The sequence below is a fragment of the Urocampus carinirostris genome, chromosome 10 (genome assembly GCF_059441175.1).
Source record: "Urocampus carinirostris isolate Australia breed hairy pipefish chromosome 10, RoL_Ucar_1.0, whole genome shotgun sequence".
Lineage (NCBI taxonomy): Eukaryota > Metazoa > Chordata > Actinopteri > Syngnathiformes > Syngnathidae > Urocampus > Urocampus carinirostris.
Genome location: NC_142358.1, coordinates 22,322,321 through 22,349,330, shown reverse-complemented (window position 1 = coordinate 22,349,330; position 27,010 = coordinate 22,322,321). Strand labels below are relative to the sequence as shown.

Genomic DNA, 27,010 nt, shown 5'->3' with positions numbered 1-27,010 from the left:
GATGATGGGATAAGACATAATGCCTTTTCATGTGTCATCTGTATCTATAGTGTTGTAGAAGATGATTTGGATTTGATCCCTGTTGCATTCATCCATCCATTTTCTGCGACGCTTTTTCTCACTAGGGTGGCGGGAGTGCTGGAGCCACTCCCAGCAATCAGTAGGCAGGGCACGCCCTAAACTGGTTGAGTCGCAGAGTACACAGGGAGACAACTCACTTGCTCATTCAACCCTAGGGACAATTTGAACCTGCCAATTAACCTGAGACGCATGTAAGAAATGTAAGATGAAATCCACACAGACACAGGGAGAACATGCAAACCCCACACAGGGAGGCTGCGGTAACTGGACTTAAAATCTTGACTTCCGCACTGTGTATAAGTTTGTTTATTCAGACAAATACAGAACTTTTGATCGTTTATGCAACCCTAGTTCTTACAGTAATTATGAAAGAAAAATAACAAAATACTATTTTTGTAGGGTGCACCTTACAATCTAGTGCACCTTATTGCGCGAGAAATACGGTATTCCCGTCTTACTTGACGACTTCAAGAAATCGCAACCCCTTGACATTGCATCGTATTCGCCGTCCAGGAGCCGATACAATTGCCTTTGAGCGTCGTTGGTCAATTGGTGTATGAAGGAATGCCGTGACTCCTGGAGGATCTCCGGCCAACATCTAAAGACAGCTGCTCCTTTTCCCCCCCTCTGCCCCTTTTCAATCACAGAAACATTTCCAACTTCCCACTCTCACCTCTTCTAGCTCATTACCATTCTGTCCCATCTGTTCAGATTCAAATCACCGTCCTCCTCTGTCGTCTTATTATTTGAATGAAAAATGGTCTTAGCGGGGAGGCTGAGTCAACAAACGGGGAATTGGTGTGGGTTTGTCTGTCATTTATATTCAGAGTCCCCAAAGACACCATACTGATGATCTAATCACTTAATTTACATTTGACACATTTTAATTAGAAAAATCCAAAAGTAGACCACTCGGAATCATTTCAAGCAATAAGCATTGATCCAAATGCAACAACTAGTGTGAATTTGTGTGTGTAATTGATTAACTACAACCGAACTTGTGTATGGCACGTACCGCAAATTTTTGCTTAAAAATCCATACAAAATTGTGTTTCAGTTTTAAGTGACAAATATTGTTTAATGAACGCAGACATGATTGAAATCATTTATTGACAACTTAAACTATGAAGACAATATTAACATAAAATGTAGAATGTATTTATTCAAAGTCTGGTTTATCATTATATACACAAAAGAGTTGTTTCACTCATCGTCCTTTTTTGAGTTTGTTTATTTCTTTCGGAGAGACTTTCTGTATTCTTCATTCTCTAACATTCTTCTCTGGTACTGTGAATAAAAAACATGTGATAATAACATAAAATTAAATAAATTTTAAAGTGTCATCTATATCACTGCTGGTCTAGTGGGGAGAGTGCACCATTGTGACCAGGTTCAATTCTTGTTGCATCTAATTTTTTGCAATTGGAGTTTGCGATAATTCTCAATTGATATAGCATTGCACAAATAAATTAATATACCAGCATAAAACCTTGTGTATAACTCACAGCCAAACTTTTATACAAAAATAAATGAGGTAAGTCCTTCTTAGAGGTAGATATTGAGATCTAATACGATTTTATATCCTGATACATACATCCTGCTGTAGAAAACAAGGGGTGTAAAATTACTTGAAACTAATGATTTTTATAAAAATGTATCCAGTGCAAGAAAACAACATATTGCTAAAAATAAAATACAGCACAATTAGTCTGTATTTAATGATAAATAATATGTTAGTCTACATTTAAATATTGTATACTGCCTGAATAGTCAGTATAAGCAATAGGAAAGGGACTTTTTAAAGGTTAGGAATTTGGAACACTGGGTTGTCAGATTCTTTTGAAGGCCTCACTTTGATTACTCATTATGATATGCATGCGTTTTAAGTAGATATGACGTTAATAAAGGAAAAAGACAAATGAAAACATTGCTGCTTATTCTGGTGCAAAATGTATTGCTTTTTGATAATGATAAATTAAAGACCAAACATTGTCCATAAAAAGTCTATGATGAATAAACAACCTGTGTATAAATGTATTATATGTTTTATATTGTATCTACGATGTACAATCACAGGTCTGTGTCTCACGGTTGATTCAGTTTTGTAATAATTTTAGGATTTCAATCTTCATAAACCCTTTTTTTGAAAATAATTTGTAGTGGAAATCACACAAAGTTGAGTTAAACAAAGACCAAACAAGTCTTCAAAAACTAAAGGAATCTGTTACAAAATCTGTAAATTGTTTTACAAGGCAAACCTATTCAAAGTTTGACAGAAATGAGTTGGCATACGTCTATTTCTTTTCATTAAACTGCCAACTAAGAGGACACTCAAGGACAGTCTAGATTGATGTGGAAACCTGATCCTTCTGTTGTCTTAATAATGACTTGGCATGCTGTTAATACGGCGGTGTTTATTTCAAATGCAATTAGCTTTCCAAAATTTTGGAATTACAACATGAACTGCAGGTGCAAATTGGCCTTGCACAGTAAGAAGCGTTTGGGAAAGAAGTGAATATGCCCAGTATTTGATTCAATTTGGACTAGAAGGAGACTTGTAATTAGAAATGTGTGTGGAAGGCAGAGGCCGAGGGGGTTAAAACAAAAATTGGAAAGGGCAAATATATGAAATGTTTGACAGTCCTTCATATGGCAGGTTATATCCGCAGTGGACCTCTAATACACCTTGATACACTGGTAACTAAATTGGATCGAAGACCGCATCATGTAAAGGGCAAATAACAATCGAAGGAAAAAAAGCAATCACAAACAGATTTAGGATGGATCCGTGATTATCAAATGCATCCTGTACAACACGTTGACAGCCATGAGTTTATTGATTCATCATACACTTTTTGTCAATAACTTTATAAGGTGCATTAAATCGTTACATCTTCAAGCTGCAGAGGTAGCAAATAATTCAAACCCTTTGCAGCACATTGGCACTAGTAGTCTCATGCTAAAGGAAGTCAGAACCGAGCTCTAATAAATATTGTATTAGCGCTGTCACTCATAACATGTTTCATCATAAATTGTCCTGTCCTGCATAAACTGATTACGCCTCCTCGGATAAAATGTCAAGCGTCTTGTAAAACAACCAGAAAAAAACAGTTAATCTGTCCCATTTCCCACTTTGAATCTAATTGGTAGTTTGTTAACTTGGATCCTAATTAGAAATGTGTTTTTTATGTAATTATTTAATACATTCTTTATGGAAAAATAAAAAAGTATCCGCTCTAATTGCGCGCTCTCACCTCCTACTGCTCTGCCACTCTTTAATTCCCCAGCCAGTCCATTGTCCTCGGATCATAGTACATGAACTCCCTATTACAGTGGTGTTAATAGACCCTTCAGCGGCAAGATCCTTTTTTTATTATCCGTTGACTGCAGACTACATTTCTAAGCTGATTAGCCTGAGCTGTCTATTCAGCATTTCAATTATGAACATTTGGAAAAGTAAAGCAGACTTTGCCTTATAATACATTACTGACATTACGTTCAGAGACATTTCTGAGAACCGCTGCTTCGGCTAAGAAATGAAAAAACTGTAAGGTAATGACATTGGAGGCATAGCGGGTCTCTGAGGCAAATGGCAAAAGTAGCTATTAACGGCAATTGACAGCAGTTCAGACCAGCAGAGACATGCAGTTTTAGTATAAATGGAACAGCTGGCAATCATGGGAAGAAATGAGGCACAGGACTGGGAAAAGAAGCTCGATGAATTATGCTCGGGTTAGTGTCAGACAAGATTTGATATCAGCATTTGTGTGACGTCTCCCGGTTTTTGTAATCTCCAATAAACACTGACGCCATCTGATATCAACATTTGTGTGATGTCTCCCGTTTTTGTAATGTCCAATAAACATGGACGCCTGGGTTTCGACAGTCTGTTTCTGTCAGGCTTCTTTTCGCACTCACTAATCCATCAGTTCATTGTAAGTCCAGCTGTGCACTGAACAAGGCTGACGTCAGGGAAATGATGTCATCGCCCTCTCTATTTTGGTTTGAGCAGATTTTGATGTACTTTGTTTATCAGGGGCAGGGTTGTGTTTAAGCCTTGTGTTGCACATACTACATAGAATTCACCCAAGCTGCCACAAGATCAGAGATACATGTGGCCAATATGAGTTTCCTATGCAGGGTGTCCAGTCTCTCCTTTAGATGCACGTTAATCCTGGATGAACTCACAGTAAATCTCCTGTTCTTCTGAATGGATATTAGTAAGTTAAGGTGGTATGGGCCTCTGATTCGAATCCCTTCTGGATGTCTTCTCGTGGGGTGTTTTGGGCATTTCAGACCCTGGACACACTGGAGGCACCGTTTCTCGGCTGGCACAAAAGCGTCTCAGAATCGTCGAATGAACTGGGCAAAGTGGCTGGGGAGCGAGAGGTCTGGGCTTCCTTTCTAAACCCGCGGCCCGACCCCGAATATATGGATGATAATGGATGGGTGAAAAACTTCAATTCCTTTCGATTTGCTTTCAAATGCAACTGAACTGTGTCTTGCTTTCACAATCGAGTATGGTACGTCTTCCTAACACCTACTGTGTTGACCACATTCTACTCTACTCTCTTAATTTGTGATAAACGTCACAAAAATTATAATTAATATTTTTGCATCCGGAAAAAGATTTTGACATTTCAGTCCTGGTAAAAAACAGGGTACATTTGTTTTATGTTGTCAACGCCAAATTAATAAACTGTGAGATATCTCTCAATATCTCAACTTAATTTCAGCGTTTATGTCAATCTTCAGAAAAATTCAACAATTGCATGTTATCTCTTTCTAATTTACCCTGTATGGGGCGATATGGCTGAAATGTGCTATCAGCAAGGGTAACTTGCAGACAGACCAGAACACTAACGGACCATCAAACTAAACCACAAATCTCACTTCTGTGATAATCTATGAACACACTGTGGAGTTATTCAATTTTTTTAAATAGATGTAGATCAACAGGAACCAAAACTTGAGTAGAACATCCATAACTCTTAGGAACCCTCTTACATAGAGCCATCTTGATATTTTTGGCATTAACGGTTATATGGGTTGGGTTGGTGGGTTGTATCTCTTGACAACTAGGATTGTAGGACAACCATTTTCGGTGGTAAATATTATTTGATGCATCTTGGCAGGGTCGTTTTTCTTATCAAAAGAGGTTGCAGAGCAGTATGTGGTGGCCACGGTGGCAGCAATATCCTTCCCATTAAAAGCAACACATGGGCCTGTTTTGGAAGGGGTAACGTAACGTTCCAATCAAAAGCAATGCATGTGCATATGTAAAAGCCATGATGACTTGGGCATTAGTTTTATCATAAACAATGAAAAACACAAGCTCAGTGTATGTATTAACTACTGGTATGAATTGCAATTGATGGTACAAAACTTTCCTTATGTGGTATGTGCGGAGGTCTCTTATATTTGGTATAATAGGCAGTAAAAAAGGAAACATTTTAATATGCTTAAAAAAAAAAGACCAAATGTATGCTAAATTTTCATCAGTTAAGTTAGTTTATACAAATATCTAAAAATGTAAGGTTCAAGCTTTATCATTTACAATAATTGTTTGCTGTTCTTGGCATATTTAGGAAACATAACAGTCCCCTTGGACTTTGATATGCAATCATTTTCATCACGGTATTCAAATGTGTTATTTGATATTTGCAGATATTTGGTGATATTCGCTATACTGGCCTGTCAGCGGCAGTTTTAGCTTTTCAATCATTTAAAATACTCACAAACTTATATTTTTAGCAAATGTAACATCTAACATCTATTCAAATGTACTATTTGATATTGGCAGATAGTTGGTAATAGCCGCCATACTAGCCCGTCAGAGGAATTTTCAGCTTTTTAATCATTTGAAATACTCACAAACTGATATTTTGTAGTAAACATCAGAGAAAATAATTTCCAATGTATTTGAATGGCTTGGGCTGAACCTTATAAACATTCTTTAATGACATGAATCTAATATGGTTCAATACAATTAAAAAGTACAACAAATTTTTTACCTCATTGATACTGACTTTTCAGATGTGCATTGTTATTTCTAAACAGAAGAGAAGATCACTTGTATGAAGCTGTAGTTTTATTCATCCCGTTGATGCGACTCCCAAGTAATTCTCGGAATAATTTGGAGCCTACCCGCTTACTAATGTGTATAAAAGGATTCTCCCAGTGGATATACTCTGCGTTGGAAAAAAAGATTAAGATTTGACATGCCGGGTAGAGTGTTTGTGTGTGGTTACGGATAAAAAGGAGGATAAAAGGGATATGAAAAGACGTGTGTGATGACACCACAGAATGCTACACGGAGAGCAGCAAGGACCCCATTAGGGGAAAGTGATGACTTAAAGAGAAGGACAAGATATCTGTCAAATTGAAAGAGTTGTAAAAAACACTTTCTATATTCAGTGAAGTATGCAGCCGAAGAGAAGAACAAGAAGAGAAAATAAACGTTATTGAAAAAAGTTACAGAGCACGTACTAGACGTAATAAAAAGGGACAGCAGATGGTGGGGATTATTACAGACTAAAATACTCCGGGCCCTACGAAAGGAAAGCCGCAGACGTAAAACCCGTAGCTTCAATCTGCCTCTGAATGAGCTGCAGCTTTTCCATTACCATAACGACAACATGTAAAAAGCTAAAGATCGCAACACATGGTGAGCTAGCTATAAAACATCGTTTTACCTTTCCCGGTGAGCGTGTCCAACCGTGAACCTGTAAAACAAGAGGATAAAAAGGCATCAGTGACACGTTCATAGACAACAGCAGAGAAGGACTATGATTCCGCATTTCCATCATTTGAGAGCCCTTGTTGACACTGGGTGAGATGTGTATTTTCACAAAATGGGTTTTGTGGGTGTGTTTTGATGACCTTAATTATGTGCGGAATACAAAATGGGAAAAAAACCTCTCAGTATGCAGTACAGGGTGAGAAGCAGTGAGTGATGACTGCACGTGCATATCAATGAACATGAGCTGGAGTCAATTACAGCGCTATCCAGCACATGAACTGCCGCTCTGTAGAACTGCCACATGCTCCAATCCTGACATCAAGCCTTTACCATTGCTCTTGTATAATTGCCTATTGAGCCACGTTTCTCAGCACTGTTTTTCATTCATTGTTGCTTGCAGTTGGTCATTATTCAAGCGTGACTTCATTGGTTTGTGTAGCTGTCGGGATTGTTTATAGAATCAGAGTATTTATGGAATTCAACAAGCGAATAAACTGAATGTAAATAATCGTTTTTTAGGATGAGGACCTAAAAAAATTGTACTTACTCAAACATCCAATAAACAACTCTTTGCCAGGTTTACTTCTTCATATCATTACCCCATTTATTGCCATATTGGCTAAAATCGATTATTGCTGCTGTAGCCGTCACGGGCAGTCAAGCTAAAATGGTTCTTTGACTGCTATAGTCGCCTATGTTGGCACACGTTTTAGGAGGCGATAAAATAATGGGCCTCTCTTACCCCAGTCTGGAGGAAATTGTCGGCCTGTGATATCGCAGCAGCAGCAATGCAAACAACATTATAAAAGATTCTTCACACCCCGATAGGGTTGCACCATTAACCGAATGCGACGTAGTGCGATTGTGTAAGTGCATAACACTGCTGGTTTTTTTTTCAAGGATTTATAGACAGCAAACCCTAACAAAGCTCCCTAGAAGAAGGCTCTGTTTACTTGAATTTACCTCTTAATATTCCTGTACAATACACCTGAAATCTCAATCCAAGACGTACCTAAAGTAGATTGAATGCTGTTGTTGAACCGTTCAGAGATTCTGGGCAGTTTTGTTCTCTTTTGAAAGCTAACACTCAGAGGTTTTGTCCCCTAACAATCATTTCAAGTGCAACTGACATTAGCACTGGAACACACAGAAATAGTCGGTGTTCTGAAGGCTTGCTGGCAGGTTAAAGCATGTCTCTCGTATTAACCCTTGGATGCACAAGTGGAATCAAAAATGACCCCATTGGTTGTTGTTTTTCTAAATTTTCAAAAATAAAAAAGTTGTAATACTGTCATATTCCAAGTGTTCCTCATAAAACATGCATATGACATGATGCCATTAGTATTTTTTTCATTTTTCCCCCCACTAATTCTCGACCTCTGTCATATAATACTGGTGGGTCATCCATCTAAGGGTAAAGTTCTCACAAAAAAAGAAATAAAAACTAGCACAGAAAATGTATTTTCCTTTTAAAATCAAAAATCGCATTTTAATGGCAATATTGGTCCGAAAAATCACATTTAGGTATTTTTTCCCCAAATCGTGCAGCCCTACACTACAGCCACCACATATTCAACCTCTTAACTTCTGCTAGGTGCTATAGGTTCTTCAAAACAAGGAGTAACATACTCAGAGTCAGTGTTTTCCTCAAGACCCTTACCACCGGAAAAAAGCGCACACAAAATTGAAAGATATATTGTTAGCCTTGTGTGAAAATGGAATTAGTGACAATCATTGGTTTTAGAGAAAAAGGCTAAAAACTATTACATTTTAAAAACAATAGTCTGATTTTTTTAAATCACTAGTAATTAACATTGATACCTCGTAAGGAGTTCATAAATAAATCGCTAATTAGTGTATAATTAGTTAAAACATTTTTTCCCGTGGAATGGTGGCCTTATGTTTGCAGATTTCTTATGAGATAATGGCCTTACCAACATTTATAAGAAACTTTAACAAAGAAATACGGGATTTCAAAATGACATCCTATGCAAGAAAGGCCTTACAGTATGTCTGTATATACATTATTGCATACTTGGTATGGAAGGAATTAACGCCAACACCTAAATTATGGACTTCGACATCTATCCATCCATTATCTGCACTGCTTATCCTCAGCAGGGTCGCAGGGGGAGCTGGAGCCCACCACAGCCATCTTCGGGCAGCTTGCAGGGGACACCCTGATCTGGTTGTCAGGCAGTTGCAGGCCACACAGCGACAAACCACTCACTCGCTCATTCACACCTCAGGACAATTTGGACTAGCAAATTAACATGGCATGCATGTTTTTAGAATGTGGAAGGAAACCGGAGTGCCCGGAGAAAAACAGCGCAAGCACAGGGAGAACATGCAAACCCCACACAGGAAGGCTGGTAGCTGCAATTGCCGCAGATACGCTCACCACTCGGCCGCCATGATTATGGACTTCATAAAATTAATAATTCCAATTTCAAAAAGTGAATACAAAAATGAATAACTGAGAAGGTATTCCTAAGACCGATGCATAAAACAAAAAAATGAAAAAAAATTCAGTAGTGCCATTTTCGCAAAAGGTTAACGAGCCAGTTGCAGTTGAAAAATGGGTACTTACTGTACTGTATCTTATTATCGACTCATTTAGGAATCTTTGTTGTAGCTATATGTTATTGTCACTACATGATTGTTACAATGCACTATTTTTTCATTGCACTCATTTTTACTATTCATGCCAGTCTTCAAGCACTACCTTGTATGATTGACTTTTTATCCCTACATTTCTTATCTTATTTTCCTCTCCTGATTTACTATCCTTTTATCCTGGAGCGCCATGAATATTTTAATTAAAAACAATGTTCACAAGATGTTGGAAACAATTGTGTTTTGCCTTTATACATTGACTTGATTTCTGTCCAGACTGCAAATCCATGTTTTTCTGGCAATCAACAGAGAGTAATTATGGTGCCAGAATAAAATCCAGGAAATATATTATCCCAACTATAAAACTAATTCCTTCCTGTCAAGTATCATTCCAACCATCCGTCACTGCAACCTTTTGTGTATTATCATAAAACAACTCTCAGCAGGCCCCTAATGACTCATTCTCTCTCTTAATGAAATCGAAGAGGAGTTGGATGGGCCGCCATTGATTTGAACCAGCCAGGTTGCCAATATCATCATAGGCAGCTGTCATTAAAATTAGCACCAATCAACCGTTTGACCTATCACATTTTGATTCATGACTGCAGTGTGCATAGATTAGAATTGTGAAATAGGCAGTAACTGTGGTCAATGGAAACTTACATTACTTATTATGCGGTGGTTTGCATATTCAATACACGATTGTAGTTGGGGTCACCTTTATATTTCGAGGTTAGAATCCCGCTTTATTACAACCACAATATTAACGTGGCTATGAAAATACAAGAATTTTATCCATTTCTAATAAACCAGGTTTACCCTGGAGTGCAATATATAATCTTGTTAAACACATCGTTTCACAACGTTGATATCAATGATAATAAAGACAATTCAATAAAATTGTTGTGCCGCTTATTTCTCAGTGTAGGGATGGCAGCCAAAGTAGGGAGAACATTTTCATCTAAAATGAGATAAACGGAAGATAAATAATGAAAAACGTATAAAGCTGGAGGCAGAGTGCAACTAGATTGTGCAATTAGATGGTGTATATTTTGTCATTTGGTATGTGTTGTTGTTGAACACTTGCATTTACCGTATTTTTAGCACTAAAAGAACCACAGGATTATAAAGCACCCCTAAAAGAATAGTCATCTGTCATATATCTTTCATGCATTAGGTGCACAGGACTATCATACATAAGAAATTGAAACTACAGTAAGCGCAACTGTATAATTCTATGTATTCGGTATATAGTAAATCAATAATTAATCAGTCGGTAAGTATCACTGATTAAAATGATGACAGGTATCGAACCCGGGGTCGCAGAAATGAGGACACTGACACTTTCCAGCTAGACAACCAATGTACAGATTCAGATTCAGATATACTTTATTGTCATTCTTGTACACGTGTATACAGAACGAAATGTCGATACATCTGACCCGCAGTTTCCTTGAATGTACAAATATAAATAAAATGTTGCATTGAGTTGGAGTATTGAAGTACTAATAACATACTAAATAATTATAGCTATGAGTATTATACAGTAGTGCAAAGAGTGCAAGAGGAGCAGCTAACCAGATGTGCAAAATGGGCAGTCAGGTAAACAAGTCACTATACAATAACAATAACACTGGAGTACGATAGTGCAGAGGAGAACAGATGTCCAAAGGAGTGGCTAGGTATAAGAGAACTAAATGATGACATAGGAGTTAGAGCCAATATCATACATGTCAACCTCCACAGCTCCATGCCCGTACAAACTGTCGTATTTTCCCGTACAAAATACAAAATAATCATACACCAGATCTTTTTTTTCTGAATGATGCATGATTGGAAATCGCTAGGCGGCAGACGCATGCGATTGACAAATTTGCGTTTTTCCGTACAGATTTCCTTGTACGTCGTACTCGTCTTAAAATGCATAAAAAACGTACTTTGTACGGCAAAACCATACAGGTTGACAGGTATGCAATATTATTATGACATTACTTTTATGGGGTCAGAAACAGTGATTTGCATAGTACATTCCCTCCACTTCTTCACCTGTGCCTCAATAACCTCTCTCGGCTTAAGAGCATGTATAGTATTTTGTTTAAAGACTTTCTGTTTTCTGTTTCTATCTTTTGCAATGTATTGATAATACAGAAGTACACCCTAAAACATTGTGTCATAGAACACACCTATAAAGTATGTGTGCATTTCCAGTCTTATCCACAGTATTCTGCGGTATATAAGCCGCAAAGGGGGCACTTTTAAATTTGTAGCCAATTTGGGGTTTTTAGGTGCGCCTTATACACAGACATTTACGGTAAAAATGTGTAAACATAAATCCAACTTTACATAACGCTAGGCCAACTGTAACTGACTACAGTGGTGCGGTGGTGCACACCATGGATTTTAAATTGTTTTTTAAACCGACAATACCAAATGGTAAATTGGATTTGAGTGTCAAACTTTTATTTCCACATGCAGAAAACTTTGAAAGGGGAAAATAGACAGAGACTGAAGTAATAGGCACATATTCAATTAATTTCAAATGTTAATGGATTTGATGAAAAAAGGGGGCTGTTAATCAAATCCGAATGCAGAGTTTAAAGAAATTCTTCATTCGATTTATTTGCCAAATATGTTGATAATTAATGAAGGGTCTAAAAACGTATTCATTTGAACCCTTGTATTCCTGGTAGAGTTAAATATTTTTAAAACACCATAATTAAAATTTAGTAGCTAGTTTGGCTTATTATGTGTGAGAAAATAATGCAAAATGCTGATCATGAATTTATTTATTAAAATCAGCATTTTCTACCTTCAAATCGGTATGTTTCCTGAAACCTAATAAAAGGAACTTTGATTCAAACATTACTACTACCTATTAACATTTAAATAAATAAATGACAAAGGTAGGCTGGGTAATCATCTGAACTTTTGAAAAAAAATGTAGCAACTTACGCCCAATGTGGTTTTATTTCAAATATAAAGTGACTGTTAAGAAAATTTTGAGGATTCAAAACATTTCTAATCCAAAAGGTAACTTAGCGATCAACTATAGAGAAGTTTTAGGATTGATCGGATAATGATAGTTGTAGAGTAACAGATTTCTTTGTCTCGTTTCTAGTCAGTAGTAGCTCAAAAAATTCAGATCTTTTTCTTCATTTATACAACCTAAAGCCTATAAGTCTTCATTATTCAGGAGGGCTGCCAAGAGGATTAAAACTGGCCTAAAACTATCCACAAACTAATCACACACTGAGCTTCCTTATACAATGGTACCTCTTTTTACGAGCTTAATTTAGCCAGGATTGTGCTCGTATCTCAAATTGCTTGTGTAACAAGCAAATTTTCCCCATTAAAAACTGATTGGCCCGTTCCCGACCTCCGAAAAGCATCAAAGTGAACTCAAAAAAGCTATAAAACGCATCTTTCTTATCACTAAATACACATTAATATAGTGTTCATAAGATATAAAGGAAATAAAACGTGAGTTTATTATGAGCACTTAGTCGCCATGATGAAGGTTTGCGTTTGGTGTAGAGGAAATGGGGCGGCAAGGGCTGTTTGCATGAAAACCTGTGAGCTTTTAAGTGTTTACATTTTTTGATCGGTTAGAAATGTGTACGCTGTATAATAATTTATGAACATGATTTTTTTTTTAAAGACCGATCTTATCTTGCCCAATTTTCCCTCTAATCTGGATCGTCACAGTCACTGGTAGGAGACAACAATCTTATCGTAGTTTGCTAATATTGTCTCATAGTTCCAGTTCTACATAGTCTGTCTTGCTGTGAGTAAATAAGTGTGACATCGATTTTGCAAGGTGTATTGTCGTTTAAAGAATTTTAAAGAATTAAATTGGAGCGAAACGACTGGTATGAGATCAAGAGACTTAATGATTTGTAAGCACTTACTGCACACTTAAAATGAAAGTTACTGTAACTGTAAATGCAAAAACACACAAAAATGTTTTTCTTTTGCCTGTACTAGCTTGCATGAGCAAACTGGATGAGCTGATGCTGGCATTGACCAGTCATATGTGGTCTTAAGTGGTAGACTAAGGGATTGGCTAGTGAACTAGATTTTCTTTTGTCTCATCACATCTCATCTCATTAGATGCACCGCTTATCCTCAGTAGGGTCGCAGAGGTGCTGGAGCCCATCCCAGCAATCATCGAGCAGTGGGCAGGGGACACCCTGAACTGGTTGCCAGCCAATCACAGGGCACACAGGCCAGACAACACGCTCGCTCATTCACACCTAGGGACAATTTGGACCGGCCAATCCACCTGAAATGCATGTCTTTTGGAATGTGGGAGGAAACCGGAGTGCCCGGTCTGCACAGTTAGTCTGGTAGCTGGATTTGAACCAACACAGGTTCCCAAGACTTTAGAACTGTGCCGCACACGCGCTAACCACTGCGCCGTTGTGCTGCCCATTTTCTTTTGTATAACGAGCAATATTTATGTTGCAAATACAGTCGTATAATGTATACTCGTATATTTGTGTTTAGAGGTACTCGTATAAAGTGGTACCACTGAATATATTTTTGTTTTGTTTCTCCTTGTATTTCAAATAATCAGACAAAATCAAGGCCTGGCTCCTCTTCCCAAATCACAAGTCTCTCATAAACAGACATAAAGTAATAACCCTCTGTATTTTCCGGCCGAGTGGCGACCGGGCAGAGGTGCGAGGCAGACGTTTTGGTTGGCTTTTCATGAGACGATCGCCACTTGACCCCTCAAGCAACCTGCCACAGACGACCTATGTGTTCTGCGGTTTGACAGAGAGGAGCAATCAGAACTCCATGCCCGACCCGACCTCAATCTCAACAGATCTGCCAGCTGGCGACTGGAGCAAAGGCTCACGGGAGAAGAAAAACAGGACATGTATCACATTTCAAAGAAATCCAAGTGTCATAAACACAGGAGTTAAAAAGGTGATGGTGGTGATTGTTTATAATTGTGCATCCTATCAATTCACAGAACAAGTGTGACAAGCGTCCTTTCTCATGAGACCGAACCAAGTGTCAAAATCAGTTTAAAACATCACATTTACTTTATTTGAGGGATGTATTTCTTGTCCTTTCTGTTTCTGTAAAGCAAAACACTTGTGTGAAAATGAGACCACATTATGCAGGTCGGCTATAATCTAAACTTGGAGGCACTTTAAAACAATTTTGACTCATTTACTGCACTCAACTTGAAACTGCCAAGCTCCTGACATTCCCTCCTGACAGTTTCCATGGTGATAGAGATGGCAAATAAACATGCCTTTACCTACTCCTGCATTGGCCCACGTTGGACCATCCCCCCAAACAGTGGCTGGACCACTTTTTTGTTGTATTTTAATCATAGCGGAGACCTGGCTCATTACGAGGATACCTAATGCTAGTGTGCAGCTAGCCAGCAGCTGAATGAATCCCTTCCTTACACTGAAAGGAGAAGCCCTCGAATTACTTTTTTATAATGTCAATAAAGGCCGTTCATTCAACTGAATTTCTGTGGTCTGTGTTTTGATTTGTAAAAATATAGTTGTTATTTTCTTACAGTTGTATGTTCTCATTCGGTAAGGACATTATCTCAAAGTAAGTTTAAACTTCGGGGACTTTTAAAAGTGGTGTCGCTATTTCGCGGATTTTCTTGGTTCGTGGGAGTTCCTGGTCCCCATTAACCGCGATAACAGCATCTTTCTTAGTTCTTTCCCCACTTACCTGGAATGGAATAGAATAGAATAGAACACGCAGGAAATTTAGTGTTGCTTATTACACGTAGCAGTGCAGGATCTCACACATTTCATCTTCATTACCAATCTACATTGACCTTGTCATCTGCTACCCGTGACCGAGATGATCCGGATTACAGCCAAAATGAGCAAGATGAGATCAGTCTTTTTTATTGTACAGAGGGAGGTGTCCACGAGGCATTGTTACCAGATGCCCAAGCCACCTCAACTGAATTATTTCAATGACGATTAGCTTCTCGACACTAAGTTATTTTATAAGATATCATCCATGTATGAATGGGTAATTGTGCTGACTAGTTAGCATGTATGTTTCACAGTTCTGAAGTCCCGGGTTTAATTGACCTATGGCTAAGCCTCACCCTCAAACGCAATGAGCCAATCACAGTGCGAGTAGCCTACCTAATACAGTCGGGCATTCTTTGCTCCCACATCCATTGAAATGCATTGCCTTCATTCAGATTTACCGTAAAATCCGGACTATAAACCGCTACTTTTTCCCCTAACTTTCAACCCTGCAGCTTATTCAGCAATGCGGCCAATTTATGTATTTTTTCTAACAGCCGCCAGCCTACCATTAACTGCCCTGTCACAGCCACCCTTTGGGATGTAAGCTATATTATTATTAAAGCTTTGAAAACGCTCTCGTTGTACCGTCTTTCTTTGTAAATATGTGTAACCCATGTATAATATGTATTTGCAACTGTATATTTTTGTAATGTATTTATTTGTATTTATTTTAGACACTTATTCTGATATGTTTTGCACGGGTGAACGAAAAATGAGGGGCGGAACAAACGCGGGGTGCCGAGTTTAAGTGGGGACCGCTAAAGGTGAGGGACAAACAAGGAAAGAAGAGGGGGTAAAAAGTTGGTTAAAGAAAAAGGAGTTGCGTGAGTAAATGTGTTCATCTGATATATTTTTCCCACCCTTAACTTTGGAAATATACACTTTTTTCCTTGGATTACTTTCAACGGGACCCGGACTCTGCAGGTCTGCATCAAACCTTAAGTACCGGTATCATTTTCCGTTCATTTTGCCGGCTGTGATTTTTGGACTGTGGACTTTAATGAAGGACATTCTCAATGATCGCAGCAAGGCTTTAGGGCTAGGACCTTAGCTTAGCCTTTTGGCTGAGAGTAAGTGTCCCGGCTCCTAGGCTTTGTAGCGTATTATGAACTGACCGATAACGGATAATGGATAATGAATAACGAAGATAGATCAATAACCCTTTAAACCCCCCCCCATTCAGTTTCAATCGCGGGACTTGAAGTCGGGTTTGGGTTAATTTTGTGTTTGTGTTACATGTTTAAATGTGGGCGCATGCGGCTTATATACAGGTGCGGCTTGTGTAAGTACAAAATCGGTTTTCCTCTTAAAACGTGGTGGGTGCGGCTTATAATCAGGTGCGCTCTATAGTCTGGAATTTACGGTAGTTTTTTCTTCTGTCTTTTTTCTTACATGTTAAGCTTTAAAATGGTCAAACGGGGGTACATGCATAGCTGATGCAATGTTTCCTGAGAGGCTGGGCGATGGAGTGTACGTTTTGCCCTTTTCCAAACCACATCTAAAACAAAGTTGGAAAAAGTGTTGCAAACCACCACAGCACCAACTCAACACGGATAACATAATAAGGATTTCTACATCTGTTTTTAGGTAAGTCAAAATAGTATTTGAGACAACGTATTATCACTTTGCTGGAGAGAAATATGAAAATTTTGATAACGTTAAAATCTCAAACGTTAGGTTCTTGGCTGCGTTCTACATCACATCACTTTGTGAACCAGGAGTTCAGTTTTTGTACTTTGTCAGCTGTGGTCCAAAGGGCTCTAGTCATCGTAACGTTAACTTTTGGAGATAAGCTTCGCTTCTCCCGCACCTGATTCACTTAGTGGAATGGAACAGTAACCCAGTACCCTTTGGATTTAATCCCAATGATGTTTCAGATCAATAAAATCAAACTTGTTAGTGTATAAGAACAAATATTTCCAAAAGCCTAGTATTTCTATATCAATTAACTCTTTAGCAACGCATGTTGATGAATATGGTAACGGTAACGAGATGAGGTGTATCACGTTTACATTGTGACCTGTATATTTGTGCCATAACCTGAAGCTTTTCATTGACATTCTGAAGAATCAAATCATTTAACCCATCTCTCTTCAATGCATATTCCAGGCCCTTTTGGTGACATGGAGATAAAAAGCCTAAATCGCCTCCTGCGAAATTTCTTTTACTGTGACACTTGCTATAGTGCTCTTCACTAAATGTTTGTCTGAGTAAGTAAAGAGGGCGGGCTTATCCATAGTTCAATTCCAGTTATCGGCCTTCCTTTGTGTAGTTTGTAAGTTCTTGCCGTACCTGAGCGGGTTCTCGCAGGGTTTTCTAATTGACTATTATGAATTGTTCTTAGGAATGAGTGTGTGAGTGAATGGTTGTCTCTTTGTGCCTTGCGATTGGCTGGCAACCAGTCCAGACCCTGCCCACATCAGCAGAGATAAGCACCCCCGTGACCATTGAGAGGCAGTTGGAGAATGAAATACTGTTTTTCAATACCCCTCCTACTTGCTCATTATAGCACGTCATGACTATAGCAAGACAGAAATCTATCAGATAGTTCCTGAATCCCGAAGCAGGACTATGTATTATGTTGCATTTTCTGCAACAGACGGATAACATTTGGAAAGATAGGATTAGAATGGTATCACGCACAAGTATGGCACAGAGGCCACAGTAACACTTGCAAACCAGAGGTGGAAGCCATGACTAAGGGGCCGGTCACACAGACATTTGCGGCTGAATCACGGCCAGAAATTTCTGCCTTTGAAGCGGACGCTATTGGACGCATTGAGATCGCCATTCAGACGAGATACAGCGGTACTTAACACGAGGTCAGAAATTCGCGCGCGGGTGGCAGCGCGAAATTGTTTGGCGCTGCTCAATTCTTCAGAGCGCGGGTACACAGCCTTTCACGAGCGTATTGAGGCTGGACCACGGTCAATAATTTCTGGCCGCGAAGCAGATGCTGATGGGCGCTGTTGGACGTTTTGAGACCGCCATATAGACGAGATAGAGCAGTGCTTTACTCGCGGTCGGAAATTTTCACGTGGTTGGCCGCGCTCAAAACTTTTGAGCTGCTCAAAAGTTTGAGCACGTGTTAAACCGCGTGCATCACACGTGGTCAACACGAGGAAATGACGCGGAACGACGTTCTCTGGCCGCGGCCAGGGCGTGGTTACACATGGGTAGGACGGGAAATTTCAGCGGGTAATCGTGGGTGGAGCATGGTAATAGCATATTCTGCGCCTGTATCGCGGTGTTATTACGTGAAATTAGCGTGTTACGCGTGTGACAGTCAAACGCCTTTCTCCGCATATAAACAGCGCGAATGCCGAGCACACGTCAGTTGTGCTCGTGACGTCAAGGGGGTGAACATGGATCCCCGTCAGCGTAGTTTCTCTTCATTTCGAATAAATCTTTCGGTGCATTCGCAATGGTCGCAGCAAGGCTTTAATGCTAGGACCTTAGCTTGGTCTTTTGGCTGAGAGTAAGAGTCCCGGCTTCTAAGCTTTGCAACTTATTATGAACTGATCGATAATGGATAATGAATAAAGAAGATCGACCAATAACCCTTAAATGACGCAGAAATGACGCGATGAGGAAGCGGAACAGTCGCCGGCGTCTGTTTTGCGGGCATACCACCGATGAACAGCGGGTTGTCCAATTTTGTGCATTTTCCATCCCGGGCAACCACGGGCAAAAAAAAAACCGCAAAATTTTAGCCGTGATTCAGCCGCAAACGGCTGTGTGACCGGCCCCTAATAAAGGAATGATAACTGAAAAACACTTTTAGAGGGACAGTGTGTATTATCAGTGCCTTCTAATGATAAAAAACTTACATAATAAGTAAATAATATTGAATTGATCAACAAGCAAAATTACATGAACCAACATCTAAACATGTCTTTTTTTTATAAATACTCAAAGGTTGAACAATTTCCATTTGGTTTACATAACATGAGTCTCACCTAAAGGGATTGTCCGCCATCTTGCTGCTATGGCTATCTAAAAAAATCACTTTGAGTCTCAATAGTATTCTTTCTTGTGCTTTTTGGCAGTTATTTTCACTTGCAGGACACAATTTAGTGAAATCCTTTAGTTAAATAATTCATAATGTCCCTTCAAGTGAGCATGCAGTAGATTTTCGTTGGAATCAAGTGTTTTGCTCTCATTGTAATTGGCCATTTACTACTTTACCCACTGTCATACAGTGATTGATAGCATATTTCTTTGTTGAGTATTTTCTATCAGATTGCAGCATTCAGGGATACAATAAAAATTTGTATTATGCAAGCTAGTTGCGCTTGTTTCTGCCTCACACCGTTGCCCTTGTTTTGTTTCGCTCCAAAGGAAAGGCTCAGAGAACGCAGAAGAAACATAGCTTCAAGGAAAACAGCATTTCTCTTCCCAGAGGCAAAGCCAAACTTTTCAGTGAAAAAGGACAATCCCTGGGTGGTTTGTGCGGCAAAGTTGGAGAAGGACCATGCCAAAAGAATACAATCCCTCCGGAAAGCTCGGCGCTTTTTAAAACAAATCGCTCCGCAAGTTTCCAAGCGCGGCGTTGGCATGCCTTCACGCATGGTTTCACGACCCACGGTGGTTACACCTGATTCTTAACCTCTCCTGTGTCTTATTAAAGTTATTTGTTTTTCAAGGAAGCTTCATTAAAAGTTTGTGTGGTTATTTATGTGTGAATGCCTCTAAGTGAGACTGTGTGCCTGGTCAAGTGGATGGAACATCTAAACCCCGGGTCGACAACCCGCGGCTCAGGAGCCGCACGTGGCTCTTTTCGGCTGCGGAGTGGCTCCATGACACTTTTCCAAACATGACACAAAGTAAAATTTTACAATGCTGTAAAACTCTGTAGAATGAATATTATATTTCAACTCCGGGTGTTACTACTTAACTATGAGACGATAGGAAAATCGGCTCCTCTGCTTCTTTTCCTCTCTCCAGTCTTTCATGTTAGAGCCCTTTTAAAGCGGTAGCCTCAAAATTTAACACTGCACTTGTTATTTCACCACAGATGTCACATTAAACTGGTAAGAGTACAGTGCTGTCATAAGGATTTTTTAGTACCAAAGTAGGTGTTTTAATGAAGGGATTTCGGATTATTCTCATTAGATATTTTGAATGACACTTGGGGATATACCGTAAATTCCGGACTACAAGCCGCTACTTTTTCCCCAAACTTTCAACCCTGCGGCTTATTCAGGGATGCGGCCAATTTATATAATTTTTCTAACGGCCGCCAGCGGCGCTCGAGTACAAAAGGTAAGATTTAGACCGGTGGAATATATGCGCCGAGGAAGACTGCAACTCCTTGGCTTGACTAGCGGTGAGAAATCTTTCACTAAAACTGGCCGCATGCGAAAGGCAACTTTTTCGCAAGTCTGCCAGTGGATCCTGACAGCGTGGGGCAGCATCAAAAAATCCGCCATCACCAACGGGTTCTGAAAAGCCGGTCTGCTGCGAGTGAGGCTGCGGGAGCGTGGGACGACGTCTATATGACACTGTTTCTTTCCGACAATGAGGAAGACGACTTTGATGGCTTCAGTTCTAAGGAGGAAGATGAGGACGGTTTACCGTGATTTTTACAAGTACGGTATGTGTTGCGAGCGGGTGTTGCTAGCGTGTTGCTACCATTAACTGCCCGGATGAAAGATATATTATTATTATTAAAGCTTTGAAAACTCTCTCAGTGTACCGTCTTTCTTTGTAAATATGTGTAACCATGTATATGTATTTGCAACTGTATATTTTTGTAATGAATTTATTTGTATTTATTTTGGACACTTAATCTGATATGTTTTGGACGGGCGAATTAAAAAGAAGGGGCGTAACAAACGCGGGCTGACAGGAAGTGGGGACCGGTAAAGGTGAGTGTTTGTGGACACTGTGGACAATAGTGGATATATATTTTTCCCACCCTTACCTTCGGAAATATACACTTTTTTCTTTGGATTACTTTCAACGGGACCCGGACTCTGCCGGTCTGCATTAAACCTTAAGCTAGGTAACCTTTTTCCGTTAATTTTGCCGGCTTTGAATTTTGGACTGGGAATTTCAAAAAAGGATACTCAGTTACTATCGCGAGACTTAAAGTCGGGTCTGGGTTAATTTTGTGTTAGTGTTATGTGGGCGCATGCGGCTTATATACAGGTGCGGCTTGTGTAAGTACAAAATCGGTTCTCCTCTTAAAATGTGATGGGTGCGGCTTATAATCAGGTGCGCTCTATAGTCCGGAATTTACGGTAATTTATGTTTTGTTGCTCTGGCTCGAGGAAGGCAGCTTTTAGTATCAAAAGAGAGAGAAGGGGATACTGCTGTGTTTTACCGAAGCATTGATTGAACTGTTTGACATTGCACAGAAATCAAACTTATAATTGCATTAATGTGATTTGATTTACTTTACATTATCAAAATACCTTATGAAAAGGCAGCTTTTTCATTTTTATAAATGCATGCTATGTTTTATTGCACACTTTTTGTTGCCCATATAAGGGGCGTGTCTTATGCATTGTCCATTTTGTTGTTTTGTCAAACTCTTCAAAAACAAGAATGACATCAGAAATTGGATTTAATTCTTCTTTAATGTCAAGGAATTAATTATTGCTCAAATAGATACGCACAACATGTGTTGCGTTCATGAAAAGGTTTATATAAAACTTTTAATGTTTTGTGACTTCAGACAATATTGTTTTTGTTTTTTTGGTCCACTATAGCTCTTTCAACAATTTGGGTTGCCGATCCCTGATCAAAAAAGGATGTACGCAAATACACAAAAACACTGTGTCCTTGAATATTCCCAAAACAAATAAAGACTGCCCCTCATGACTTTATTACGTTGATCATTTCCCTTTATTTGCATGTTCTGTTATTGCAAGCACAACACATCGCCAGGCAAACCGCAGGACTGTCGCCAATGTTCAATTGATTTTGTTTATCTTTTTTTTTCCAATTATTATTTCGGCGGAGAATGTTTTTTTCTTTGTTTCAATCCAGCCTGCAATCCTCTTGGGCTCTAGCCTACATTACAGCACAAAGACTATTAATCTTTGATGATCAGACCTTTTATTATTGTTCATATAAAATTAATCTGCATCTGAGTAAACAAATGTACAGTTTGTATAATGCAGGGTCATTTGAAGTTTATTTCTGTCAATGAGAATGTTTCCTTCAGAGAGCTAGGCTGTTCTTGATAGACCGAAAAAGACCTGGGCCAACGACATTAAGGAAATTGACTGGTGCCAACTTTGCCACGACCCAAAAACAGACCAGGTACCATCAAGAGTGTAGAAAATTGTTTGGAGTTTTGTCCTCATTGATGCTCTGACGACCCATGGTGTTAAGGGATCCATGAACCGTAATTACAAATGTTTATTGTTTATTGTGTTGTTTCTTTGTAACGCGTTCCTGGAACAAAATTATCGTTATTTTTCCGAACTATAAGGCACACCTAAAAAACGAAAGTTTGCCATAAATGAGAGAGTGCGCCTTAACCTGACTGCCCATTTTGCACATCTGGTTAGCTACTCCTCTTGCACTATCGGCATTATGGTAAAATACTATTCGTAGCCATAATACAATACAACTTTTACTTATATCTGTACATTCGAGGAAACTGTGCGGGTCAGATGTATCGACATTTCGTTCTGTATACACGTGTACTAGAATGACAATAAAGTAGATCTGAATCTGAATCTGAATTTGAATTATACACTGAAAATATAGTAAACCAAATCACAAATGCATAAGAATGCAATGAAGTGTTATTTCTAATTTAACCCTGTAGTTTTTATTTCAAGTCAAGTCAAGTCATGTTTATTTGTATAGCCCTTAATCACAAAGAGTCTCAAAGGGCTACACAGACCATGGATTATTGCAAACCACAGACTATTATTACATCATCCCCTGATCTGAAACCTACATGAGGGCAAGGATAAACTCAAAAACCTTAACCTGAGGAAAATGAAGAAAACTTGAGAAGGGACCGCAAATGAGGTAATCCCCCTTCCAGGATGACCAGGCTGCAGTGGATGTTGCAATAATAATAATAATACATAGATATTGTCAACATAGAGAGCAGTAATAGAAAATTAGCTGAAGAGCTGTGAGCCGCGGCGTCTATGCGCGCTATGGCCAAGTGCACCTTTAAAACTCGAATGTGAAATAAATAGCTAAGAGAGGAATATTTTGAAGGTGTGCACATTATATTATATTATATTATATTATATTATATTATATTATATTATATTATATTATATTATATTATATTATATTACATTATATTATATTATATTATATTATATTATATTATATTATATTATATTATATTATATTATATTATATTATATTATATTATATTATATCATATTATATTATATTATATTATATTAATAACATTTTGCGAATCAAATTTGGTTACTATATGCTGCAATACAATGTAATCAGTGTTTCCCATAAAAAAAAAGATGACCTGAAAAGGGATGGGCGCCACCAGGCTGTACTTGCCCAGGACACACTCCAGGAAGTGGTGCCCCCTACCACCCTGGTGATTAAGGGATCTGAGAACAGTGAATAGTTTAATGCAACTGGATTACTTTTAAATGATGTAACAAGTAACTGGAACTGATTACTGTTTTTCTGTAACGTGCCCATTACTGATTGTCTGTTGCAACATCCATTGCAGCCTAGAAGGGGGGTGACCTCATGTGCAACCTCCTTTCAAAGTGTTTTAATGTTGATGTTTTTGAGGTTTTCCTTGCACTTATGTAAGTATTACATCAGGGTATTTTGTATTTGTGGTCAGTATCTGTTGAGAAAATGGACAGTTGTTCAATTACATTTCAAGGGTAGTGACCCGAAACACTGATGAAGATCATTTTCAAGCAAATGGTAAATAATCATAATTCAGACCTAGAGACTTAAGCTCAATTAACCTTGAGCCCACAACTTCTGACCCTAATGTCCAGTAATGTCGAAGTGTCCTTGGGCAAGACACTGAATCCCTAATGGCCCCAATAAGCAGGTAGGCGCCTTGCATGGCTGCATGGCCGCTATAGGCGTGTGAGTGTGTGTGTGAATGGGTAAGTGTGAAGCACATTCTAAAGCGCTTTGGGAGTTCTTATTTGACTTGAAAAGCGCTATATAAATGCAGACTATTTCCCCTTTAAACCAAAAATAGGACACATATTCAGACATATAAACTGTACACAAAAGGGAATTCATTATAACTAAGCAAAAGCTGGCAAACATGAATGAAAATTTACAAACATAAAGGCCACGAGTTCCCCTTGATGAGCGCACAGATACGCAATTATAGACTGCATTATGAAGTCAACCGCTGCCCTTTAATCACAAGTTGCGCTTTAGTTAGAAGATGTGTGAAGGAACTAAGTAGTTTGAGTGGCTCAGTCAGGCATAGCAAATTGAAAGTACTGCATTGCCTGGTAGCTAATTGCACATTTTATCATGTATTCATTTTACAAAGCCATTTGTAAATGTATTGCCATACATGTGGATAAGCTGTTTAAACTAGCATTTGTGTGTCCAGTTGCTTTTTTGCAGATGATATTGTCATGATTACCGATGTGAATCACCTGTGCCCGCTCCTTTGGTGCCAACTGCCTCAGAATCTGATTGGCTACCGATCAGTACTTCTACCCACTTCTGTCTGTCCCCTTTTGTCAGTCCGTCTGCGAACCTCAGTTAACATTAGGTAAGCCTTTTTCGACCCTGACTCCCACCTGTCCCGTTTTTTTGCTCCTGTCTGTTCCCCGGCTTCGACCCATTTTTGATCCTGACCATGTCTACTCTCCCAGTCCCGGCTTTTGACCTCTTTTTGTCCCCGACCATGTCTACTCTCCTTCCCTGGCTTACGACTCGCTTACGACCCCGACCACGTTTTCGCTCTCTTGACCCGGCTACAACCCCGTTATTCAGTTCCCGACACCGCTGTCGCTCGTCACCGAAGATCCACTTCCGCGTTCAGAGCGACCTGCTTCCCGCGTCCAGCAATCACCAGATCGTGGGCACAACCCTATCCCTTTCTTCCAATAATACTTGTGAGAAACACAACGCAAGTGGGTCCTGTCTCCGTTCTGGTCCTGACAGATATGTTCTATGCAGATTCACGCATTTAATGAGGCATAAAGAATCTGCCAGCAGTTCTTCTCGCTGCTAGAAAGTTAACGTTCTAAACAAAAAATCACAATTTTCGACAATTGTTTCAGCAAAAAATCTTTAGCAAGACATTTCCTACCGGTAAGCCAACATTGAACACATCTAAAGAACTGCTTCAAGCGAGGGTTTCTGAAGATGTGTGTATTAAGGGTAGGCGGATCGATCCAAATATCAATACTGAACAGGCACTTGGATTGGATCAATACTATTGTCGGTACCGTCTCCCTACTTTAACTAGCAATATAAAAATGTTGTTAGGGCAGGGGTGTCAAACTCATTTTAACTCGGGGGCCACACGATAGAACAAACATTCTGTCGGGGGCCGGACGAGTAGCTTAAAGAGAAAGAAAAAGAAAGATAAAGAAATAAGAGAAAGAGGGAGGGAAAAGGAGAGAGGATGAGACAAAGAAAGAAAAAGAGAGAGAGAGAGCGTGAGAAACAAGAGAGATAAAAAGTTGTAAGAGAGGGGGAAAAGAAAGGGAGAGGAAGAAAGAAATCCAAAGAGAAATAGAAAGACAGAAGGAGAAAAAAAAAGAAAAGAAAGCGTGAAGGGTAGGAAGAGAGAAAGAGAAAAGAGAGAAAAGGAGAAAAGGAAGTTGAAGCAAAATAAGTCAAAAAGACAAAGAGAAAGAGACAAAGAGCGACAAAGGAAGAGAAAAAGAGAGACACAGAGAGTGAAATAGACAGAGACAGAGAGTGGGAGAAAAGGGGTGGAAAAGAGAGAGAGAGAAAGAAATACAAATACAGTGTATTTGTTCGAGGCACCTGGCTTTGGCAACATCAAGTTGACTTATTTCAACCTGCAGCATGTTTTTCTCTTGTGCTTCTCTGAGTGTTTGACACCTGTGCGTTAGGGGGTTATTCATACATTATTTGTACATGTATTTTGTTTTTAGAGATTTTTTAGCTATCGTGTTATTTTCTGCCCTACCAACAACTCCCATCCCTGCCTTCTGCAAATCAATGCAAAACTGTTCTATTTAGATTTCAGATAGTGAAATGAAATGAAATGATCTGCATTTATATAGCACTTTTCAAGTCAATGACTTCCCAAAGCGCTTTACAATGTGCTCCACATTTCCCAATAGCGGCCTTGCAGCCATATAAGGCGCTAACCTGCTTATTGGGGGTATTAGGGGTTCAGTGTCTTACTGAACACGGACGAGCCGGGATTCGAACTGGGATCCATTGATCCCAAGACGAGCGCTCTACCTCCTGAGCTACTGCCGCGTCTTTGCAAATTTGATATTTTAAGACTTTTTTATTTACATTTTTATATGGATACTTTTTTTTACCTTGCTGCAATTCATTGGTATTGTGTCTTATTTATTTGGATGTTTGCACATGAGGAAGAGGAAGTAATTTAATCTGTGCTGTATCTTGTGCATATAGCATATTTCACAGTAAAATTGAAAGTGGTTGAGTAGTCACCTGTTAGTATAACTATTTATAGTCATTTTTGTCTAACCTCCAGGGTTGTCCACAAGGAAGATTGCAAAACAAAAAACGATTAACAACAATAAGGAACAAACTTGAACATTCAGGTGACAAAACGACTGTACAGATAATATCTAACAGATATGCAGTTGAA

At 39.1% G+C, this 27,010-nt stretch overlaps 1 protein-coding gene across 1 annotated transcript in view; it reads right to left on the bottom strand.

Moving 5' to 3' along the window:
- igsf11 (immunoglobulin superfamily member 11) overlaps positions 1 to 27,010 on the bottom strand; it is a 213,347-nt gene that overhangs the window by 144,117 nt on the left and 42,220 nt on the right. The window contains exon 2 of the mRNA XM_088346315.1: positions 6,777 to 6,806. Coding sequence (XP_088202441.1) covers positions 6,777 to 6,806 — 30 coding nt within the window. The remainder of the gene's footprint in view (positions 1 to 6,776; positions 6,807 to 27,010) is intronic.